The 20,505-nt window shown below is 40.1% G+C and overlaps 1 protein-coding gene across 2 annotated transcripts in view; it reads right to left on the bottom strand.

Annotated features, from left to right (window-relative positions):
• Positions 1-20,505, bottom strand: part of FMN1 (formin 1) — a 283,684-nt gene that overhangs the window by 80,561 nt on the left and 182,618 nt on the right. For both annotated transcript variants that reach the window (XM_034994221.1, XM_034994220.1), the window contains exon 13: positions 12,304-12,396. In XM_034994221.1, coding sequence (XP_034850112.1) covers positions 12,304-12,396 — 93 coding nt within the window. The remainder of the gene's footprint in view (positions 1-12,303; positions 12,397-20,505) is intronic.

Raw genomic sequence — 20,505 nt, 5'->3', positions numbered from 1 at the left:
GAATACACCCTATGGGTTTCTAATGCCACCAGGATAATCTCCATTAGTAAATATAAATTCCAGAGGCAAGGTTGTGTTCGTCTTGCTCATCCTGCATCAGTAACAAGTAGCACAGTGCCTAGAACATAATAAGAGCTGAATTAAATTAATATTTAATGAACAGTTTGAACAGCTATATCTTTGCTAGTATGGTAGAAGAAGGACCATGGTCAACAAAGTATCTTAGATGAAACTAAATCTGACTTGGCTTAAGAAATAAAAATCACAGCAAAGCACAAGGGAACATCAGGAGAGGGTAAAGGGAAGGCAGAGAATATTTATACATATGATTATGCTGGATATTGTACTGGATGGCTGACGTCTGGTAGTTGATTTCATTTTCCCAGTAACCTTACAGTATTGGTGTTATCATCTGTCTTTGAGATGAGAGAACTCAGCCTTGTTTGGATAAAATAAGTTTCCCGAGGTCAGATAGTTACAGAAGAGATTTGAATTCAAGTTTGTGTAGTTCTAAAGCCAGCCCTCTTTTCACTACAGTCTCCCAGGAGATTATAAAATAGAAACAATAAGAAAACAGTTTGAAAGAGATGCAAAACCCATCCCTTGAATCTTACCCAGGACTATCTAGCTCCATTAATTGCTGGCAACATGTTGGAACCTACTTCACCACATGAAGCTCAGACCAATTACAATTAATGCCACAGCCCTGAGTACAAGCTGGGAACCATGCCAGAGGAAACTTAAGTTTAAGAAAGCAGATGATCACGCACACATATTATGTTAGCAATGAAGCTTAATCCTAGAATCATGAAACCGAAGGGAAGATGGTAAGGGAAGGATAGTGCCCTCCTGGGAAGAGTAGCAATCCAGATTTCTTAGGGGATTCCTACATTACCTACTTGAATATATGCCACTTCCCTAGAATGACTACAATTACTCCATATTTCATTTATTTCAGCAAGGACCTGGGATGGTGGGATGAGCTCAGTAGGCAGATGGTTTCAGTGAATAATGTGAATGTCAACAAGTTGGTAGACGCTAGGGGGAGAGAGGAAATGGTAAATAACACAGGTTCTGGTGCCAGACTTACAAGTGGAGAAAGGGTATGCTATCAAGGATCAGCACCTTCAAGAAGCTAAGCACTTGAGTTTTGCTGACTTTATGAAGAGACATGAACTGACACTGCATATTTCCTATAGTGAAAAAACCATTGGTTATCCCTGTTGATCTACTCAAATGCACATTTTTAACTTTCAGAAGAAAAAGAGTAGAAACCAATCAAAACTGAAATATAAAAACTGGTAGAGAAAGGTAGATATATTTCTTCTCAATTCAAAAGAGTAATAAAAGGATTAAAAAATTAAATGATCACATTCTCTAGCCTCAGCTCGTAACCTTCCAAAGTCTCACAATTCTCCCATCTGCTATAAAACAGAGTTTGAATGTCCCGGTAATTAACAGTTATCAAAGATAAAGTCATTTACTCTAGTGGCGTTTACTGTCATCTTCAATCACTTTCAGCCACTGAGACAAGGCACTCGGACTCTGTGGGTCTCAAGGATCATGTGTTTGCAGTGCAGCTCAGCGGCCACTAGGTGGTAATGTTGTTGATTGGGGTAGCCATGACATGAGATCCATAAGGCACGCCATCTTCAATGGAATGATTTGAATACTTTCCACCAATAAGATGTAACTATAGAAATTACATTTACACTTAAAAAATATTTTGATGGTGAAAGAATACAATCCTGTAGAAAACCATTGCTTTTGACTTACTTTTAGAGGAGATGGACAAGATGCACGTGATCTTCCCTCTAGTACTTAAGACTTTTCACTGGAATTATTTATTATTTGCCGCTTGAATTCGGAACTGCAGCTATTCACACCACTGAGAGAGTAACACCTTTGTGATTGACGTTCTGAGCTCCCCTCTCTGAACCATCTGATAAGACTGTGATAAAATGACTGAAAATGTAACAGTAGCAGCAGGTGCTGACAAATAGAGCGCCAGGCTCTGTCCTAAATGCTCCCCACACATTATCTCATTCAGTCCTGAGCTCCTACTAGTGCTCCACCATTCTTCTACGGCAAAACTGACTCAGCAGAAGAAACAGACCTGTATTATTTGAAAGAATGAAGAGATCTTTCCAGAGTCATACATTATCTGCAAAATCACGTATTATACGATACGTATTCAGCAAAACAACTCTCAGAAGGCAGTACTGGTGTCAAGTTCTTCCCGCATGAAGACGACACTGAGTAATTCAAAGAGAAGTCACGTGACGGCAATTGCAATCAATCACTGATTAAAACCTTGCTGATAGTTGTCAAGAATCCAGAGAGGAAGTGGTGGCAATTACATGAAGCAATTTATCATGAAAACAACTATTATGCAAGAATGCAGAGCTCAAGGCTGATTCCATAAAATACTTAACTACTTGTCACCACAATTCCTTCCAAAGCACAGATGACACTTCTTCTTGTTGCTGCTGGGGAAGGTAGAATGTGGGCTTTCTTTTTTTTTTTTCTTCTTTTTTTTTTATTCTTATGTTAATCCCCATACATTACATCATTAGTTTTAGATGAAGTGTTCCATGATTCATTGTTTGTGCATAACACCCAGTGCTCCATGCAGAACGTGCCCTCTTTAATACCCATCACCAGGCTAACCCATCCTCCCACCCCCCTCCCCTCTAGAACCCTCAGTTTGTTTTTCAGAGTCCATCGTCTCTCATGGTTCGTCTACCCCTCCGATTTCCCCCGCTTCATTCTTCCCCTCCCGCTACCTTCTAGAATGTGGGCTTTCTATTAGGACTCCAGGAACAGGAGTCCCTTGGGCGTAGGCTATGGCAGGCAAGTCTGCTCCTCCCATGTTTTTCTCATTTAGATGGTGAGAGAAAATAGTTATTTCTAGTTACCCGCAAGGGTCTTGGGACCCAGAGAAAATGAGTGATTTTCCAAATTATTCGGAGGGCACAGGATAAACAGTGGGACTGAGATCACACTGACCTTGAGTAAGCTACTGAAATCCTCAGTGTCCTTATCTGGAAGGTCGGTAATAACAAAATCAGCTTCAAAGAACTGCCTTGGGGATTAAGTTGAAGCGCTGCGCTTCAACTGTTGAAGTCAAGAAGCATCCTCCCAACTCCCTGTCTGAACTGACCCCTTGAGGGTAACTTTCAACCAACTGGTGTTTCTCACAGGAGTCAGGGGTGGGATGATAATTATGCTCTAAAAACAACATTGTATTTATTAACGCCCTATAGTCATATGACACAGCAGCTAGGTCTCCTGAGTTTGGAGCTGTTGCAGCCGGCGCATGTATGCACACGCATGCGCACGTCTGTCTAAATAGCTGCAGCTCAAGAGAAGACCCAGTAAGAGTTAATAATACTCATCCTACACTTCGCGCCAAACCAAACCATCACCCACCTCTCTCCCACTAACACGTAGTTCCGAGACACTGCCTAAAAACAGCAGACAAAGCCTTTCTTTCAAAAATTACAGATAAGGCTTAAAATACATGCATCCATAGGAGAGGTCCGATCCTGAAAATCATCTTAAGATATAAATGAATGAGAACTGGCGCTACCCTGTGGTTTAGAAGGTGGCCTGTGTCAGGGTAATCTGAAATGTAGATCCTTCCATTCTCACTGTATGTTCAGGAAAGAGTTCATCGAAAGACTTAAGATATCTATATAATGGTGAGGTAAGAGGACCCAAATGTAATAGAAAACAGGACTGTGGAAACAGAAAACAAAAGATGAGAGAAAAGTAAAACGCCCTACATATCTGAGCAAAGAGGCCTCTTCATGGATATTTCAATTAGAGCCATCATAAGAGTGTGACTGAACCATGAGTGAAATGAGTGATGGCAATCTAAGTCCAGAAGAAAGCACCTGAAGGACGTGTGTGTGTGTGTGTGTGTGTGTCTGCACACATACAGGCTAGGAGGACTCCACTGTCCAGAGTTGCTGTGGAAGGGTGTTGAGGAGGAGACGGTCAGGAAAGAAAGCCAAGGTACTAGCTCATAGATCTGCCTTTCCTTTCACAAGAGAAGGAAAATACAAAAAAGGCCCTCCTCAAATTTCCTTCTAAGTGGTCCAGTCCGGTCTTCAGTGGAGGGAAAGGGGCTGTGAATCAGAGCATTTAATTTCTAATTCCTCAGAAATTGAATGCGAAGGACTAGGTGCAGCAGGCTAAGGGACCCCAATTCGTACCACAGTGGGAAAACCTAAAAGCAGAAGCAATCTTGAAAGAAAAAAATGTAAATGCAAAGTACCACAGAAAGTTGTTTGTTTTAAAAAATTAGTTGTCTAATTTTTTGAAGAGGTACACATCGATTAAAAGATTTATGAAAATTCTGCATGTCATTTCTGAACCCCATCCATCCATTTTCTACCTACTCCATAATGAACTCATCCGGTCATTTTCAGGGGTAATTCTAACTATTTAACAACAGCCTGGGTACCAACTAAACAGGACAGACAACCTGCATGGCTGATACGGTAAGAACCAGCTAAATATCAGTCCCAGATTAGATTCCTATTTATCCTCAGAGATTTTTGTCAAGTAGTATCCATTTTTCTTCTTCTTCTTTACTTACAATGGTAATATGCCTACTCTTCCCACCCTTGTTTTCCACTTAAAACCTACCCTAGAGATTCTTCCATGTCAATGCATAAAGACTTCCTCATTTTTTTTAAGCAGATGCTTAGTATTCCATCGTATGGAAGTACTATAACTTGACACTTTCCTTATTGGTGATCACTGAGGTTGTCACCAATCTTTTTTGCTGCTACCAACAATGTCTCAATAAGTAGCATGGTATAGAAATCACTTTGCATGTGTAAGCGTCTGAGGGTTTGTATCTAGAAGTAGAACTGACAAGTCAAAAGGCACGTGCATATGTAACTTTAATAGATCCTGCTAAATAGACCTCCACACGGATTGTAACAGTTTACACCTCCACAAACAATGGAGGACAGGAGTTTACTGTACCACACCGCCAATGGAGCTCGTTATCAAACTTCTGTAATTTTGCCAATCTTGTAAATGGAAAATGGAATTTCAATACAAATTCTTTTGTACTTCTTTTATTTTGAGAGTGGCATCTTCTCATACGTTTGAAGAACAGTTTCTGTCACTATTCATATTATTTGCCTTTGTATTGAATAGTGGTCTTATTTCATAACAACGTCTCAGACCTCTTATATATTAGGTACACTGATCTTTTGTCTATGGTATGAGTTGTGAATCTGAGGCTGACACATTAATTTTTATTATAATAAGGAAGGCTATTTTACTTAATGTTTTATCCAGCTTTAAATGAAGAATGGATGTTGAATTTTGTCAAGTGCCTTTTTTAGCTTCTAAAGAGATGATCACAGGTGTTTTCTTGTTAGAGCTATTAACAGTGATGAGTTGTGTTAACAAACTTCCCAATATCCTATCATCTTTACATTGTGGGAATAAACTCCATTTGGTCATGAAATGTGCCATTGTATTTCAAAATTTAAAACTACAGTGAGATTGACCTGTAGTTTTCTTTCTTTTGGGGGAGTGGGTATAATCTTTTCCAGTATTTCTATCAGTTTTATACACACACAAAATTAATTTAGACATTTTTCTTCTTCTTGCGAAATTTTCATTGGAGAGAAAGGAAAAGAAAAAGAGAACTAGAGTTTTGGGAAAGACAATTTATTGGATGTTTGGCCAAAAAAGAAAAATTGAGTAAATTAAAGACATAAAGGGAGGGTGAGTAGGGAGGAAAGAGAGAGAGAAGGAAGGGGAGAGAGGGAGAGAGAATCTAACTTTGGGATGGGAGTGGATTGTGCTCTTTGTAGAAATTTCTGGGAAGGAAAAAAAACAAAATAAACTGATTCAAACTAACCCTTTCAAAAAAGACTCTACTTAATAAATCTTTGATAAAATAGTAGCTCCACTTTCCAAAGATTACTGCTGTGTTACTTCAGTGACCCAGAAATCACAACGACTGTCTTAATTCTTGACCATCTGGTGTTATTTGGTGTTATTTGGTCTTTTTTTGAACGTGAGGTGTACAAGAAGATGGTTTGTCCCACAGAGAGTGCACGCTCCCCCAGTCAGAGTTCTTCCTCCCGTAAGCTCTGTAAAGGATCTAAGAATTATTGCTTCTCACAGGTTACACATGCAGATCATTGGTCCTTCCTCTTCTCTGTAAGCTTAACGCTTGAATATGCTGGGGATTGAAGAGATTAGTCTAGAGTTTGAGGTTCAGTTATGGACTTTGTCAAACTAATCTAAGTATTTATTAAGAAGGGATTGTATGCATATTTGTGACATAGAAAGATGTTTTGATATCCAGGAGGTTTGACAACCACAGATGTGCATTATAGACCAAAAGTGCATCTCACCAAATTCTGGCAGGATTTACTAGTTCTGAAAGAATTTAAACAGGAAACTCACAGAGGAAAAAAAGAAAAAAAAGCCTCCAGGCACCTTATAAGATTCAGGCTGTTTGTTCATTAATTCCACAGTAATTATTAACACCGAATATGGGCCAGGCTGAGCCTCCATTATGTCAGGATGAGAGAGTGAATGGGACCAGTCTCAGCTGTCATGGGGTAGTTAGCTATTTAGGTAATCCTTTCTGCATTCAGTGTGGGAAATCAGAGTTGTTGTTTTGTCTGTTTTTTAGTTTTGTAAGTTTATCTTTTTACTTTCTACTGGAAAAGTTTCTTGACATAAAGAACATGTCTAATCTCATCTGCTCACAGAACCCTGGAGGATAGTTCGAGGAAGGAGGACTAGGATGGCTCATTCAGATTCACTGTGATCTGGTTCCACTCATGGATGCCGAGTAAAACTGATGCAGAATGAGATGGGGCCAAGTGTGGGAGAGTGCTGGTCTTAGCACCAGTTTAGGTTCCAGCCCTCCCTGCCAAAGCTATAAATACAAATGACCAATTTAACAGCATGCAAAGACCACCTACAAGATCTATACCTGGGATCTAATCAGTTGCTCTGCGCCTTCTTTCAATTACAGGATCCCTGCCACGTTTACGGGGACTTTTAATGTGAGCATCACATTTTTGAAGGCCATATCATTATGACTATGTTTGATCTGAGGGTGGGAAAACATGAGCTCAAATAATGCCTGCACAAGGTTACTCTGAACTGAGCTGTAAATTGGAATCAACAAGAGCCTACTGTGGGAAAGAAAAACCATGTAAGGAAAAAGGCTCAGAACCATGGATTGTAACTCTGAAAGATGGAGCCATTAAAATTACTTTCTATTCTGCCCAGGAAATGAAATTAGTTAAGAACAAGGCCCAGAGTTTGGTCAAGTGACTATTTAAGGGCATTCTGAGAAGGGAAGGATGACACAAGGACAAACACATCATCTCCACTTGAGTGTGGCAACAGGATATGATTTACAAAAGAAAAATTAAATCATCATGATTGTTAGAAGAACTGAATTGCAGCTCATACAAAAATTAGCCTATGAATCAGCTAAGTCACCATGCATGTGTGTGACCTCTCAGGAATAAAGAACTTAATTGCTTAAGACTTTATTAGTGATAAGATATCTAATAGAAAATTGGCTTTCCTGCCAAATACTCAAATATTATGAAAGTATGGAAGTACCTTTTCTCAATTATGGTTATTATATTATGTCCTGTGCTTAGAAACTCCAATACTACTGGAAGTTCTCATTTTACACCCTTTCTTTGGGCTTTCTCATTCATTCCTATGACTTGAACTTCTACCCTCTATGAGACTGTAGTCTCATCCAGTGCTCTCCCATGAACCCAACGTCTCTCTCAGGGTGTCTCATTCATATGTCAAATCAACGTGTTCAAAGTTTACTGTGTTGCTTTCCGTCCCAAATCTGGTTCTCCTCATCAGTATCAAGCCAGTTATCCAAGCAAGAAAAAGGGGGAGTGATCCTTTGCTCCTGTTTCTGTACTTCAGTTGGGTTATCTAGTCTTGTAACTCCTAAAAGCTTTATAAATATGTCTCTTCCTTTGTTATTTTTCTGTGATTGCTTTTGTTCTTACCATCATTTGCCTGGACTACTGTAGAATAACTCGATAGACTACCTCCCGATCTTTTACTATCCCAACTCTTCTTCATATTGCTCTTGGTTATAATGTGTATTTCTTTACAACAAAAAGCAAAGGATCCCATGCATCAAAACAAAACAAATCCAATGTGACCATGTCACTCCCATACATAGTACTTTTTAAAGGCTCCCTGTTGCCTATAAGACTAAGTTCAGATTGTTTAGCAAGTCCTATTGTGATTCTCCTCCCCGTTTTGGTCTTGTGTTCTTCCCATATGCCCTGTGATCTAGCCACGCCAAGTCTCTTGCCATTCCCCAAATACTTCATGTCTTTCATCCCGAGATTTGCAGTGTTTTCCTCTGCTTGGAATGCCCTTCATAACCTGTCTGCTGAGAATTTCTAATCCTCAATTTCCTCGTCTGTACAACAGGGTGATAATAGTGCTGATTCCAGAGGGTTGTCACAAGGACTAAACAAGAAAGAAGATCTTCTCCCCACAGTGTCTGGGGTACGGCAGCACTCTGCAAATGTGAGCTATCATCCACTGATCTGCTGTCACTGCCATCATTATCAGTATCTTGGCTTTTTTGTTGTTGTTGTTGTTGTCAAATCTGAACAAAAAGATCTTTGTTCAAAGTCTTTCCTGACTTACCTGGAAGTGTTAGGCATTCCTCCTCCCTGATTCTATATGCCTCATTATGGTACCATATTACATCAACTTCAAACTTGATATAATTTTCATATTTTAGCACCTGCTTTTGAGGTACATCTTATCATCTATGACACAACATGGCTTAATTGCCAACAGTTTTTCTTTCTTAGTAGTACTTGTAATAATGATGTTTCTTACAATGAATGGCACATTTAGACGAGATCCTATACTTAACACTGTATAATTGCCATATTATACTGCATATGTATGGTGGAAGGAAAATCCTTCCTTCAGTGAAACACCTACATAAAAAAGGTACTACTGTTTAGAACTCCAAAGTAGCCAAGAGATGTTCCATTTGTATATTCTGCAACATGGCAGAGTCCCACCTGCTATGCCACAGGGGAGCAGCTTGATGAAGTAGCACGCTGTCATCCCCTTCAGTTAAGCAACCTCCCCCCGCAACCTGTGAGCCAAACAATGGTCAGCACCGGAGCAGAAGTGGGGAAGGCTAGCTCTGGAAACTGCATTCCAGTAACCCAGGCTTCAAGCTGAGTGAGAGCATGAAGAGGGGAGTGAAGGAATGAGATGCAAAAGGCCAAGGGACCATGTGTCTAGACTAGTAGTGATCAATAGAAGTATATTGTGAATCACATGTATCATTTTAAATTTTCTAGTAGCCATGCTTAAAACCTAAAACAGGTAAATTAATCTTAATAATAATATCTTATTTTAAAACCCAACATATTCAAACTATCATTTTACTGTGTAATCAATATAAAAAATCAGAAATATTTTGTGTTTTTTCACACTACGTCTTCAAAATCCGCTGTGTGATCTCATCCTGGATCAGCCACATTTGAATTGCTCCACAGCTTCATATGGGTAGTGCTTGCCATTTACATTGGACAGTACAATTCTAGATTGACTTTTGACCAACTCAGTTAAGTAGTAAGATGACAGTGACAGGCTATTTCAACAGTGGCTATTTTCACCACACAATATTAGGAATGTTTAAGATTCCAACGATATTACATTTTATCTTTGTTATTTAAAAATTCTGTACAAACGGTAGCTTTCCTTTAAATTCTTTCTGTGCTTTGCTTTAGCTGTTTTTGTTTTAGGCGTGATTGGAGGTTATTTCTAATGTCCTTCCCATCTTCCTTTCACTATGTTGGTTCAAGGAGAACTGACTCCTTTATTCAATTGGAGATCTTTTTCCAGTGAGACAGTCCCTGAGAGAGGAACAAGGAGTGCCTGAGGTACAGCAGGCTCTTGAATAAATACTTTTTTTAAGTTTAAGTAGGCTCCATGCCTAATGTGGGGCTTGAACTCACAACCCTGAGAGTAAGAGTCATGTTCTGCCGACGAAGCCAGTCAGGTGCCCTGAATAAACATCTTTGAAGACACACTGAATGGTGACCTAAGCTGGACCACAGAGGTTCTCAACCTGAACTACACACTGGAATCACCTGGGGAGTAAATCAATAATGCTAATGCCTGGTCCCACCCGCAGAGATGCTGATAGGAGGTCTGGAGTTCGGCCTGGGTATCAAAATGTTTAAAAAATCTCCCCCCAGGTGATTCTAGTCTACAGTCAGGGTTGAGAATGACTGCCGTAGGGTTTTCCTAGAACATCTTACTGTGGCCACACCCTTGCCTCGCTGACATATGGTCCAGTTTGCCTCAACTCAATTTCCTCTTTCAGAACAGACCAGAAGTTTCTTGAGAAACCTAACAGAGAAGAAACAAACACATAACCCCAAACAGTGATTTGCAAATTCCTTTTCTAAGGCACTGAAGATTTTCCAGGTTCTAAATCTATTTGTACTTTCTCTTTTTCCAACAACAACAAAAATTAAGATTTGCAATATAAGTTTTAAGACACTAGCTGGTTCCAAGAGAAAGGAGGTAAGGCCATTACAGCATACAGGCTGGTAATACCTACATATATACAGTGCAGAATTTTCCAGATATAGAATAATAATTAAAAATAAAAACAGAATCTAAGTACATATGAGCTTCATATCAAGTTAATTCTACATATGTCAAAAACAGAAATGATTAATTGGGCATCTGCAAAAGGAAATCCTTCATGCTTTCTCTTCAGGCCATTTAAGTTATATTTACATGGCATAATCCTAAAGCAATGCATCTATTTTGAAAAATCACATATAAAACATACCTAATCTTAGTCACATGACACATAAGGGGTAGGATCACTGCTCTTTAGATGGCACTTTGTCGGATGACATTGCTTCCGTCATATATGAGGTTCAGCAGTGGCCAAGAGAGAACTCCTGACTTCCGCTTCAACACAAACAAGCCCTCATCAAGGAGGAGGGAACAATGATCTCTGCACCAAAGGAATAGCTGGAACAGAGTTCCTCTGACTCACGGACTGAGAATTTTCCTGCCAATTCCCAAAGTGGTTTGGCCATACTTTATGGATTCACCCTGCTTAAATGGTCTTTTGTTGATGATGTGGTATCATATGGCCTTATTAATAAATAGAAAGAGCATGTTGATACCTCCCCAAAGGTTCCTACATGTAGTTCCTCTTTCTTTCTAGCAAAGACAAAAGCTCCCTCTAACTACCTCATGCTTTATTGATATAATTGACACATAACGTATTAGTTTCAGATGTACAACATCATTTATGTATATACTGCAAAATGATCATCACAGTAAGTCTAGTTAACATCCATCACCACACATAGTTACAACATTTTTTTCTTGTGATGAGAACTTTTAAGATCTACTCTCTTCTCAACTTTCAAATATACCGTGTTGTATATTTAACTATAGTCACCATGCTGTACATTACATCTCCATGACTTACTTATTTTATAACAGCAAGTTTGTCCCTCACACTTATTTTTGTTTCACATTGTAAACTGGATTTGAGAAATCAGAATAGGGAATATCCAAAGGCATTAAATGTCTATGTTCACTAACAGAGATCAACCAAAGCTCCCTATCCCTGCCAAAATCATGGAGGAAGGAACATAACCTCATAAGATTTCTAAATAAGTGTGTCAATGCACTAAGTGGTCTCATGCATATCACTTCCATCTACCAACCCCAAAAGGCTAACAAGTGCCAAATGATTGGATGTGTGACATTCACCTGGCCCCAATTTCCCATTCAGAAAAGGAATAAAAAATACTACACAAGTTTCCAAGATGCTACACTGATAAACCAGGGTTAGGATCACCATCCACCTGTTCGGGCTGACCACAAATCTGAAAGGCATGACTATATAAGCTCTGAACCTATGTCGTTTGTCAGGGAACATGTACTGAGGATCCTCTTGGGTTCCATGAAGAGACAGAGAAAAAGTCTTCCCTCAAAAGGTTTATAAGAACAGGAGTAACGTTAAAGGATTTGACATATTAAAAAGGGTTTGAAAGGTGATATGAAAGTGGCAGAACAATTCTATCTGCACTGAGTACGTAATCATGATGGGACGGTAGGCTGGTGGAATCCTTGGAGTTGCCGGTGGTTGGCAGGGATGCAAGGGGTTGTGGGCCTCAGGGAAAGATCCAATGAATGGGGGATGTTGCAGAGTTTTGTGTATGCGCAGCTGACGCCATTCCCTACCTTTCTGGAAGAACTCTTCTAGTTTGTCCTTGAAAGGCTGGAGATACTCCTTTGGTGACTCCTTGCATACCACGATCATCTGTTTCTCACTTGCTGTGAAGGAAAGTGTGGAATTAGATTTCCTCAAGAACATGTATTTGTTAAGCTTCTGCTCTCTGCTACGCTCTTCAGTACTAATTGTGCAAAATCCTTATCAATCACGGTTTATCTAAATTTCAGGGGAAAAAAAAAAACCAGACATGGTTAGCTCACTCCACACCTTTCTTCAGGAACAAAGAAACGTACCACCTTCAACTTTCCTTTTAGAGATGCAGAAAAACCTCTGGCTTGGGACAGGAAAAGAATTATGCTTTTGGTCTCTCAAAAATTAAGGGAGGCAAAAACTACCGAATTCCCAGGGAATTAAAGGCCCTGATCCTCTTCAGATTCATACTCCAGAAAGAGAGCTTGAAACAGATTTTGCAGCAATTCCCAGGCATCCGAGTTGCCTGCAGCCACCCACATGCCAGCAGGAGGGGCAAGCCCAGTTCAGGGAGGTCTGCATCTCTCCTCCCTTCCTGTTGATACTCCCCTAACACATGTGAAATTGTTTTCCATGTGATTTACTTCAGATAGAATTTACAGACAGATTGATAATTTCTCATATATAATAGGTGACTTATAATAGAGTGCTTTTTTGACAATCATGCCCCCCTCAAATCAGAGAGTTCTGATTTGGTGATATGGAAACCACCCTAACCCACAGTTCACCATCCCAGTGGGAATGGCTGGAAGTGCCATTTACCGAGATGGGAAGAGTGGGAAGTGTAATCTTTTTGTTGTTCTAAGGGAGAGAAGATCAAGGGTGAACTCTGAGGCTTGTTAAGTTTTCTTTGGTCCGTGTGAATTACAAGGCAAAATCGTTCAGTAAAAACGAAGTAGAGGAGATACAAGACAAGATAAAACCATGAATGGGTGCTCTTTGCTAATTAAATTCAAACTCCAGGTCATTTCCATCATGGTACCATTTCCAACTTTCGGCTGTATTTCCCACCTAGATTTGACCAACCAAACCAAAATTCTGCAGTGTTTCTAAATGACATCAGCCATCATTCCCACTTCCACGTCTGTGTTTGTGTGGTTCTCTGCCCAATCTATTCACGTCTCATACATACTTACCACTGCATTTGACAGAGTCCCACTCATCCTAAAAAGTCTGACATGCTGCCACTACCATAAAGCTCCTTCCAATCCAAAGTTTTTGCAGCCTTCAAATTTCTCTAGTACCTTCTGTATGACATTTATGCTTTACCTTTAATCATATTTGTGTACTCATATTAATCCCTGTGAAGCCATCATGCAGGTTTTATTAACTTATCCCCAAACTTCTCTAGACTAGAGTTCCATGCATATCTGGCCAAAATCTGGCCAAAAGTATGATTTCCTCATCTTAACTACATTCTTATGTGAAGGAAGGTTAAAAAAAAAAAATTAGCAATGTTGACCCAGACTCAGAGTGGGCTTTCCAGGAGGGCAGTGTGACTTCCTCCTCTTTTCCCTCCTTCCTGCCTTTCTAGGACAGGTACACCAAGGGTCCCAGTCTCCACTCTGAAACACTGTGATTGTCCCAAGCTGATTTTAAAGGGCTCAGTGTCTTCTAAAGACCTCCCAAAACATCTACTACTTAATGGCGCAAGGCACAGACAAAGTAGCCAAGATAATCCTCCAGACTGGGTCGTTCTGAGGGTAGGCCTAGAAGTAGGAGACTGGTCTGAAAAACTTTGGAAGATGTCTGCTTTCAAAAATTGGCATTTTGGGGCGCCTGGGTGGCTCAGTTGGTTAAGCGACTGCCTTCAGCTCAGGTCATGATCCTGGAGTCCCGGGATCGAGTCCCGCATGGGGCTCCCTGCTCGGCGGGGAGCCTGCTTCTCCCTCTGACCCTCCCCCCTCTCATGTGCACTCTCATTCTCTCTCTCTCAAATAAATAAATAAAATCTTAAAAAAAAAAAATTGGCATTTTTTCCAGGAACTTTCATGGCCACATGAACTTCCCTGATGATATCCAGCTATGATTCTGAGAACACAGGTAGCCATGTTTGAAAGAAAGCTGGAATTTCTTACAATATAAATTGGGAGAATCTTTTAAATCCTTTAACTAGGGGTGCTTGGGTGGCTCAGTCTTTAAGCGTCTGCCTTCGGCTCAGGTCACGATCCCAGAGTCCTGGGATCGAGCCCCGCATCGGGCTCCCTGCTCCGCGGGAATCCTGCTTCTCCCTCTCCCACTCCCCCTGCTTGTGTTCCCTCTCTCGCTGTGTCTCTCTCTGTCAAATAAATAAACAAAATCTTTAAAGAAAAAAAAAATCAATCCTTTAACTAGCCCTCTACTACATTCAAATCCCAACAATTCCATTTAGAGAGAACTATTTTTCACAAACACAAATAATACATGGTAAGGCATGCCTGTACTTTGGTAATAGGACATAATTGAACCCAAGACAATAATTTCTTGAAGTTTGCTTCTCCCTAGCCAAAGCAAAGCCAAAGGCAGAGCTTATCTTCCCAATAAGCAAAACTTCCACTTCTACCTGAATTAAAAAGATTGATCATTGTGGCTCTCCCTTTGTCCTGGCTGTGGTGACAGAGCCCACAGGGTCCATCAAATAGCTCAGATGTTATGAGGCCCTAGGGTGATGTTGTAAAGGGCTTGTGCTTGGATCAAGAGTCCTACCCGGGCTCAGGTAGACTGTGGCTTGTCTCTCTCATGGGCAAGATGGGGACTCCCTGACTGATACGAAATCAGAATTAAGTGAGATAACACACATAAAATGGTTTGCACAATGCCTGGCACTGGCAAGGGGCCTCACAAAGATTATTTGTTATTTTTATGATTCAGCAAAATTGGTTCGGAAACACGTCACAACCAGAATGGCAAGGGAGTCATGGCTGAGAATCAGTGACTACAAAGGCCCCGCACTATATTTATAGAAACGTGCCCCTGTGCAAATCTCCTGTTTAGAACACAGGGATAATAATTTCTGTTCCCCTGCTGAAGTTGTACCACCCACTGTTAGGATTCACTGAAGAAACTCCTGAGAAAGATGAAGCAAATATGAAGCAAGAGCCCTAGGCAGCTGAGCCTCACGGTTCTGAAATCAGAACCTGAAGCCAGCCCGCACAAGAGCAGCTCCCCTGCTGTGCTCGGAGGTCCTCCCTGCACCCCGACAGGCCCAGCCTCCCACATGGCCTGTTGGCAGGAAACTTCTCTCCGTGATCAGAGTAGAGGGCTGCCCTCTGACCAACCCACTGGATGGTCTCGGCACAGTGGCACGTTCCAGTGGCCAGGCAGCTCGCCTGCTCCCACTTATTCACATGGCGTCTCCAAGAGACTTTCTGGCAGACAAATGGGAGACCTGAAGACTAATTAATGATGACACCAGAGACCGGCGGTGCACAAAGCAGAGAGGTCACTGGCAAATCCACAAATGTCGTTTATTGTTCAACCGGAGGGCATGTATTCAATGTTGCTAGACCACCAAGGTTGCCTTGGACTCAGGCTGTGCCCAGAGTTCCAATGTTTAAAGGCAAAGTCAGCCTACATTCACTTTCTCGTTATCTATTACATTTTTGGCAGAATTAAAAATATATTTATACCTGAAGTTAGCTACTAAATGGTCATCGTGAGAGATAGATTAAATATGGAAAACCAAAACATAATGGAATAATAGATACTAGATTTGAGAGAGTTATTTTAACTCATTGAAAAGTTAAGTGCTTGTGAAGCATTTTAGTGAAAGATAGGGCCTTGAGTGTTTTAAGATTTCAGGTATTAGACTCTTAAGGCCATAGGTGGCTGTCTGCCTTTTTGTTTTTGACACCTAAGAACTAGGAATAAAGTTCGCTGGAGCCCCTTAAAAAGCATGGGTAGGTTACAAGGATAAAGAGGCAAGGCCCAGATATAATTAATCAAAACCTAAGACGTACTGTACTGAATTGCTCAAAAGTACGTGGGCAGTTTTTAGAACATAGAGCATGTTTCTCTCTCTGAGTTGAAGGACCCGTGGGCTTAGTGGAGTCAGAATACACTTTTAGAGGAAAGGAGAGATTTATCTGGACTCTGCTTTTTCAGCCTGGAGTTCTCTCTTCTCTGCTTACCTAATTCCTGCCTCGCGCCCTCCGTGGTTCTGGGCCAGTTCCCACCTCTCCCTCAGTTTTACGAGATGCCCGTCCTTTTCCAAAAGCCCCAAGCTTCAAGGCCCATGATAGAGGACTGTTGTAGCAACATACAGAACTGTGACTAGAGCAAATTTTTACGTTTATCACTGGGGTTTACGTGAGAGATACTAATCAGAATCAGATACGAAGGGCACAGAATGCTGGGTTGAGGAGTTTATCCTCAAGGGATTCACTCAACAAATACATCAATTTGCCAAATATTCTCGTCTGTGCCAATTATGCACCACAACTTGAACTTGATACTGAGGATATATCAGTAGACAAAAAACAGACTAAAATCTCTGCCCTCAGACATCATAGTGAATAGGTCAGCAACAACAGTTTGTTAATGGGTAGGACACAGAGCAATTTCTGTTTCTAGTAATTTGGACTGCATGCAAACAATGTGAATCATTACCTTCCATATTAACATACTGTACTGCAGTGTCTCTTTTTAGTAAAACCAGGACAGTATAGTGTCCTTCCTAGTGCTTTCCCTGTGAAACACACACGTGTACACACACACACAGATACAAACACAAACACACACACAGAACTCTTAGTTTTCTACCCCAAAACACACTTTTATCAAAAGAAACTAAAGGCAAAATTCAGAAATCAAAAGCACAATATTAGCACAATAAACCTACACAGTTCTTTTTCATGGTGTTGGCCTTGGACTGAATGGCTAGGGAGCTGTATTAAATTCAATGCACTAAAATAGTAAAATAAAAACAGCTTTTGCCCAGCTACAATTCAGGGATTTCTATGGAAGGGGAAATTTATATAGAAAGCTAATAAAATATTAAGAATTTTTAAACTTTGGTTAGTAAAGGTAGGCACAAAAGAGAGTGTTCTATTTTGTGGTTATTTTCCATACATTTTTTTTTTTTTAAAGGCTACAGGAAGGAAGACTTCATGTTGATTCAAGTCAAACACAAATGATAAAAGATTGAAATTAAAAAAATGCATATTTCAAGTTCCTGAGCTCTGATGCTAAATGGGGAGGGGGGGACATTTTAAGGCTTAGCATGGTGAGTGGTGAGTGGTATCAGAGGAAAACCCTGGGGTGGGGGAAATAGAAAATCTACTCTAGAAGAGACCTACATAGATTATATTCCATAGGGGACTGCCAGACACATTCTGCTAAAGAACCCCACTACAGCCAAATATCTGGGCTTCAATCAGACAACTGTACATATATGACCCTGGTGTGGACAACCTATATATATGTAATCAAAGGTGTTTTCATTCTTTACCCTTTGTTTGGGAATTCAACTGATATAATTATTACATCTAAATCATTCCTCTTAGTGACTGTATTCATCCAAAGGAAAAAGTCTGTATCCAGAGTGGTCAAAAAACTTGGCTGGGCAACTGGGTATTAGGAATGAAACCATAGGCCTTACCTGCCTCGTACTTGGGTCAGAATGTTATCTCAGAATAATGTAGATCACAGGTGGACTGACACACACCAGTGCTGGTTTGCATCTGGACATACACAGGGTTTATCCCTCCAAAGCCAATTAGAACATTATGCTGAGTGAAGGAAGCCCATCACAAAGAACTGCATATTGTATAATTCCATTTACATGAAACAACCAGAATAAGCAAATCGAGAGAGACAGAAAGTAGATCATGGTTGCCTAAGGCTGGGGGAGGGAAGGATGGAGAGATTGAGGGGGTGATGAGGTTTCTTCTTGGGGTAATGAAAATTGTTTGTGGTGATGGTTGCACGACTGTGAACACACCAAAAATCATTAAACTGTACCTTTTAAATGGGTGAATTATGTGGAATGTGATTATATCCCAATAAAGCCATTTTAAAAAAACTAATTAGAAACTCTTGAGTCTTAAACTGGAACTACAATGATCAAATAAGTGAAGAATGTCCTACTTGTGCTTTTTTTGCAGGGTAGAGTGATTTTTCAACTCTTAGATGTGACTATGTCTTCAACAGTCATCTTTATTAAACCATGGATCTGAATTGGGAAATGAGTTTGAAACGTACCTGTACTTGAGAAATCAAACATATTCAGCTTCAAAAGGTACCAATAAATGTTATCAAAATAAAAAATCCATTAAATAAATAATTAGACTTAAGACAAATACTAGCAAGACACTTAAAGAATTTGCTAACTTTCAAAAAAATTTCAAACAAAAGCTTTGGTATTTTCTTATAGCATAATGCTTACATATAGGAGTATATCTACAGTATCTACATACATATCAACAAACAATACTTTAGAAAATCGTCTTCCTTGAAGTACTCTTAATCTAAAGATACATTTATTTCTTCATTTCCCATACCCTTTATTGACTGGGAAAGTTATTAAATACCTCTCAGACTCTTAGTTTCTTGATATATAAAATTTCATGAGGACTAAACAAAATGCACACAAAAAGCCCTTTGTATATGGAGCAGTAAAATGCTATCTGCAATATTCTTTACCTGTTTGAAATATTCAAGCACTGCTAAGCCCAGCTAGATAGCATATTGTACACGGCTTTCCTCTTTTCATTTCCAGTAACAAGGGAACAATAACAACCACCCCACAAACTCTTTGAATTACATTGACATTCCTAATATTTATATGTTTAGTAAATAAATCATTATGTTATAAATACCCTAATCCTTTTCACAGTCAAACAATCTTTTACAAATTGGTTCGGCTCACTTTTTCTATTTCTCACTCATTGCGCACTTCCAGACCCATTGAAATTCACCTCATTCCTATGATGAAACAGAGAAAACGCTCTCAAGTCACCAAGGAACCCATCCTACCCACAGTGCCTTTTTTTTTTTTTTGCTTTTTAATCTCATCTTGACTCACTGCCCAGCAGGATTCCACTCTGTGGAACACTTGCTCTTTCTGAAATACTTTGTCCCCTAGCTCTGTGCCCCCACTCCTGGCTTTCCTCCTACCTCTGACCATCTTGGCTCCTTTGCAGCCTCATCCTTCTGTATTCAACCATTTCTTTTCTTCTCATGCTATGCTCTCTACTTCAAGAAAATCTCATGCAGCTAAACGCTGCAGTAACCATCACTAGAGCTGCGACTCCCAAGGTGACAAGTCTAGACCATTGTTTCACCTCCAAAGGAGCTCTTGAATCTGTCATTCCCCTACTACCTTCTTACCTGGTCTTCCCACATCTACCCTTGCCTCCTTCTGATTTGTTCCTCACAGTGAAGTCAGTGATCTTTATAAAATATACATCAGATTATACCAATCCCCTGTTTGAACCTGCTGGTGGCTTCCATTACTCCTACAGATTGGCCCTTCCAAGGCCTTGCATGAGCTGGCTCACTCTACTGTCCTGGCCACACTCTGTGCTCTAACCACATCGTCCTCTCCCAGTTCCTCAGACATGATCAATTCTCTCCTACCATCAGTGTGTTCCTTTGCCAGTGACATTCTCCTCTACCCCTAGTAACCAAGCCTAGTGAGCGGTTAGTCATTTTTTTGATCTCAGCTCAAAGGTCACTGCATCAGTATTTCTTTTCAGCCCTCCACTTTACACTAACGAGGTCTCCTTTGTTACAGTCTCGTAGCACAGTATATTTCTCCTTTGTAATTACAACTTTCATGATTGACCATCTCTCTTGTTAGGCAGAAAGAGAGTATTTTGCATGCTATTCTATCCCCAGCATCTACTATAATGTCTAGCCCATAGAAGATACTCAGTGAGCATTTGCTAAATAAATGAATACATTATCAAATGAGTAGAGGGAGATCTCATACACTACACATGCAGGACAGATCTTAGTGCCTTGACAGCTTTGGGCTCTAGTATCACACATATATACACAGACATGTATATACACACAGATATATGAAAAATATATGTCTTTATGTGTATATGTATAATCCACGTAGATAGATGTAGGGGCTGGAGAAAACACAAGGAGACTAGATATCATGCCATTTTCATTCACATTCATTCATTCAGATATGAGACACCAGTTTTTTTTAAATCTCAAAAGCTAAATTCAGAATTCTTAGACAGGAA

The sequence above is a fragment of the Mirounga leonina genome, unplaced genomic scaffold, assembly GCF_011800145.1.
Source record: "Mirounga leonina isolate KUSES-001 unplaced genomic scaffold, KU_Mleo_1.0 Mir_91, whole genome shotgun sequence".
Classification (NCBI taxonomy): domain Eukaryota; kingdom Metazoa; phylum Chordata; class Mammalia; order Carnivora; family Phocidae; genus Mirounga; species Mirounga leonina.
This window is presented reverse-complemented; position numbering and strand designations above follow the sequence as displayed.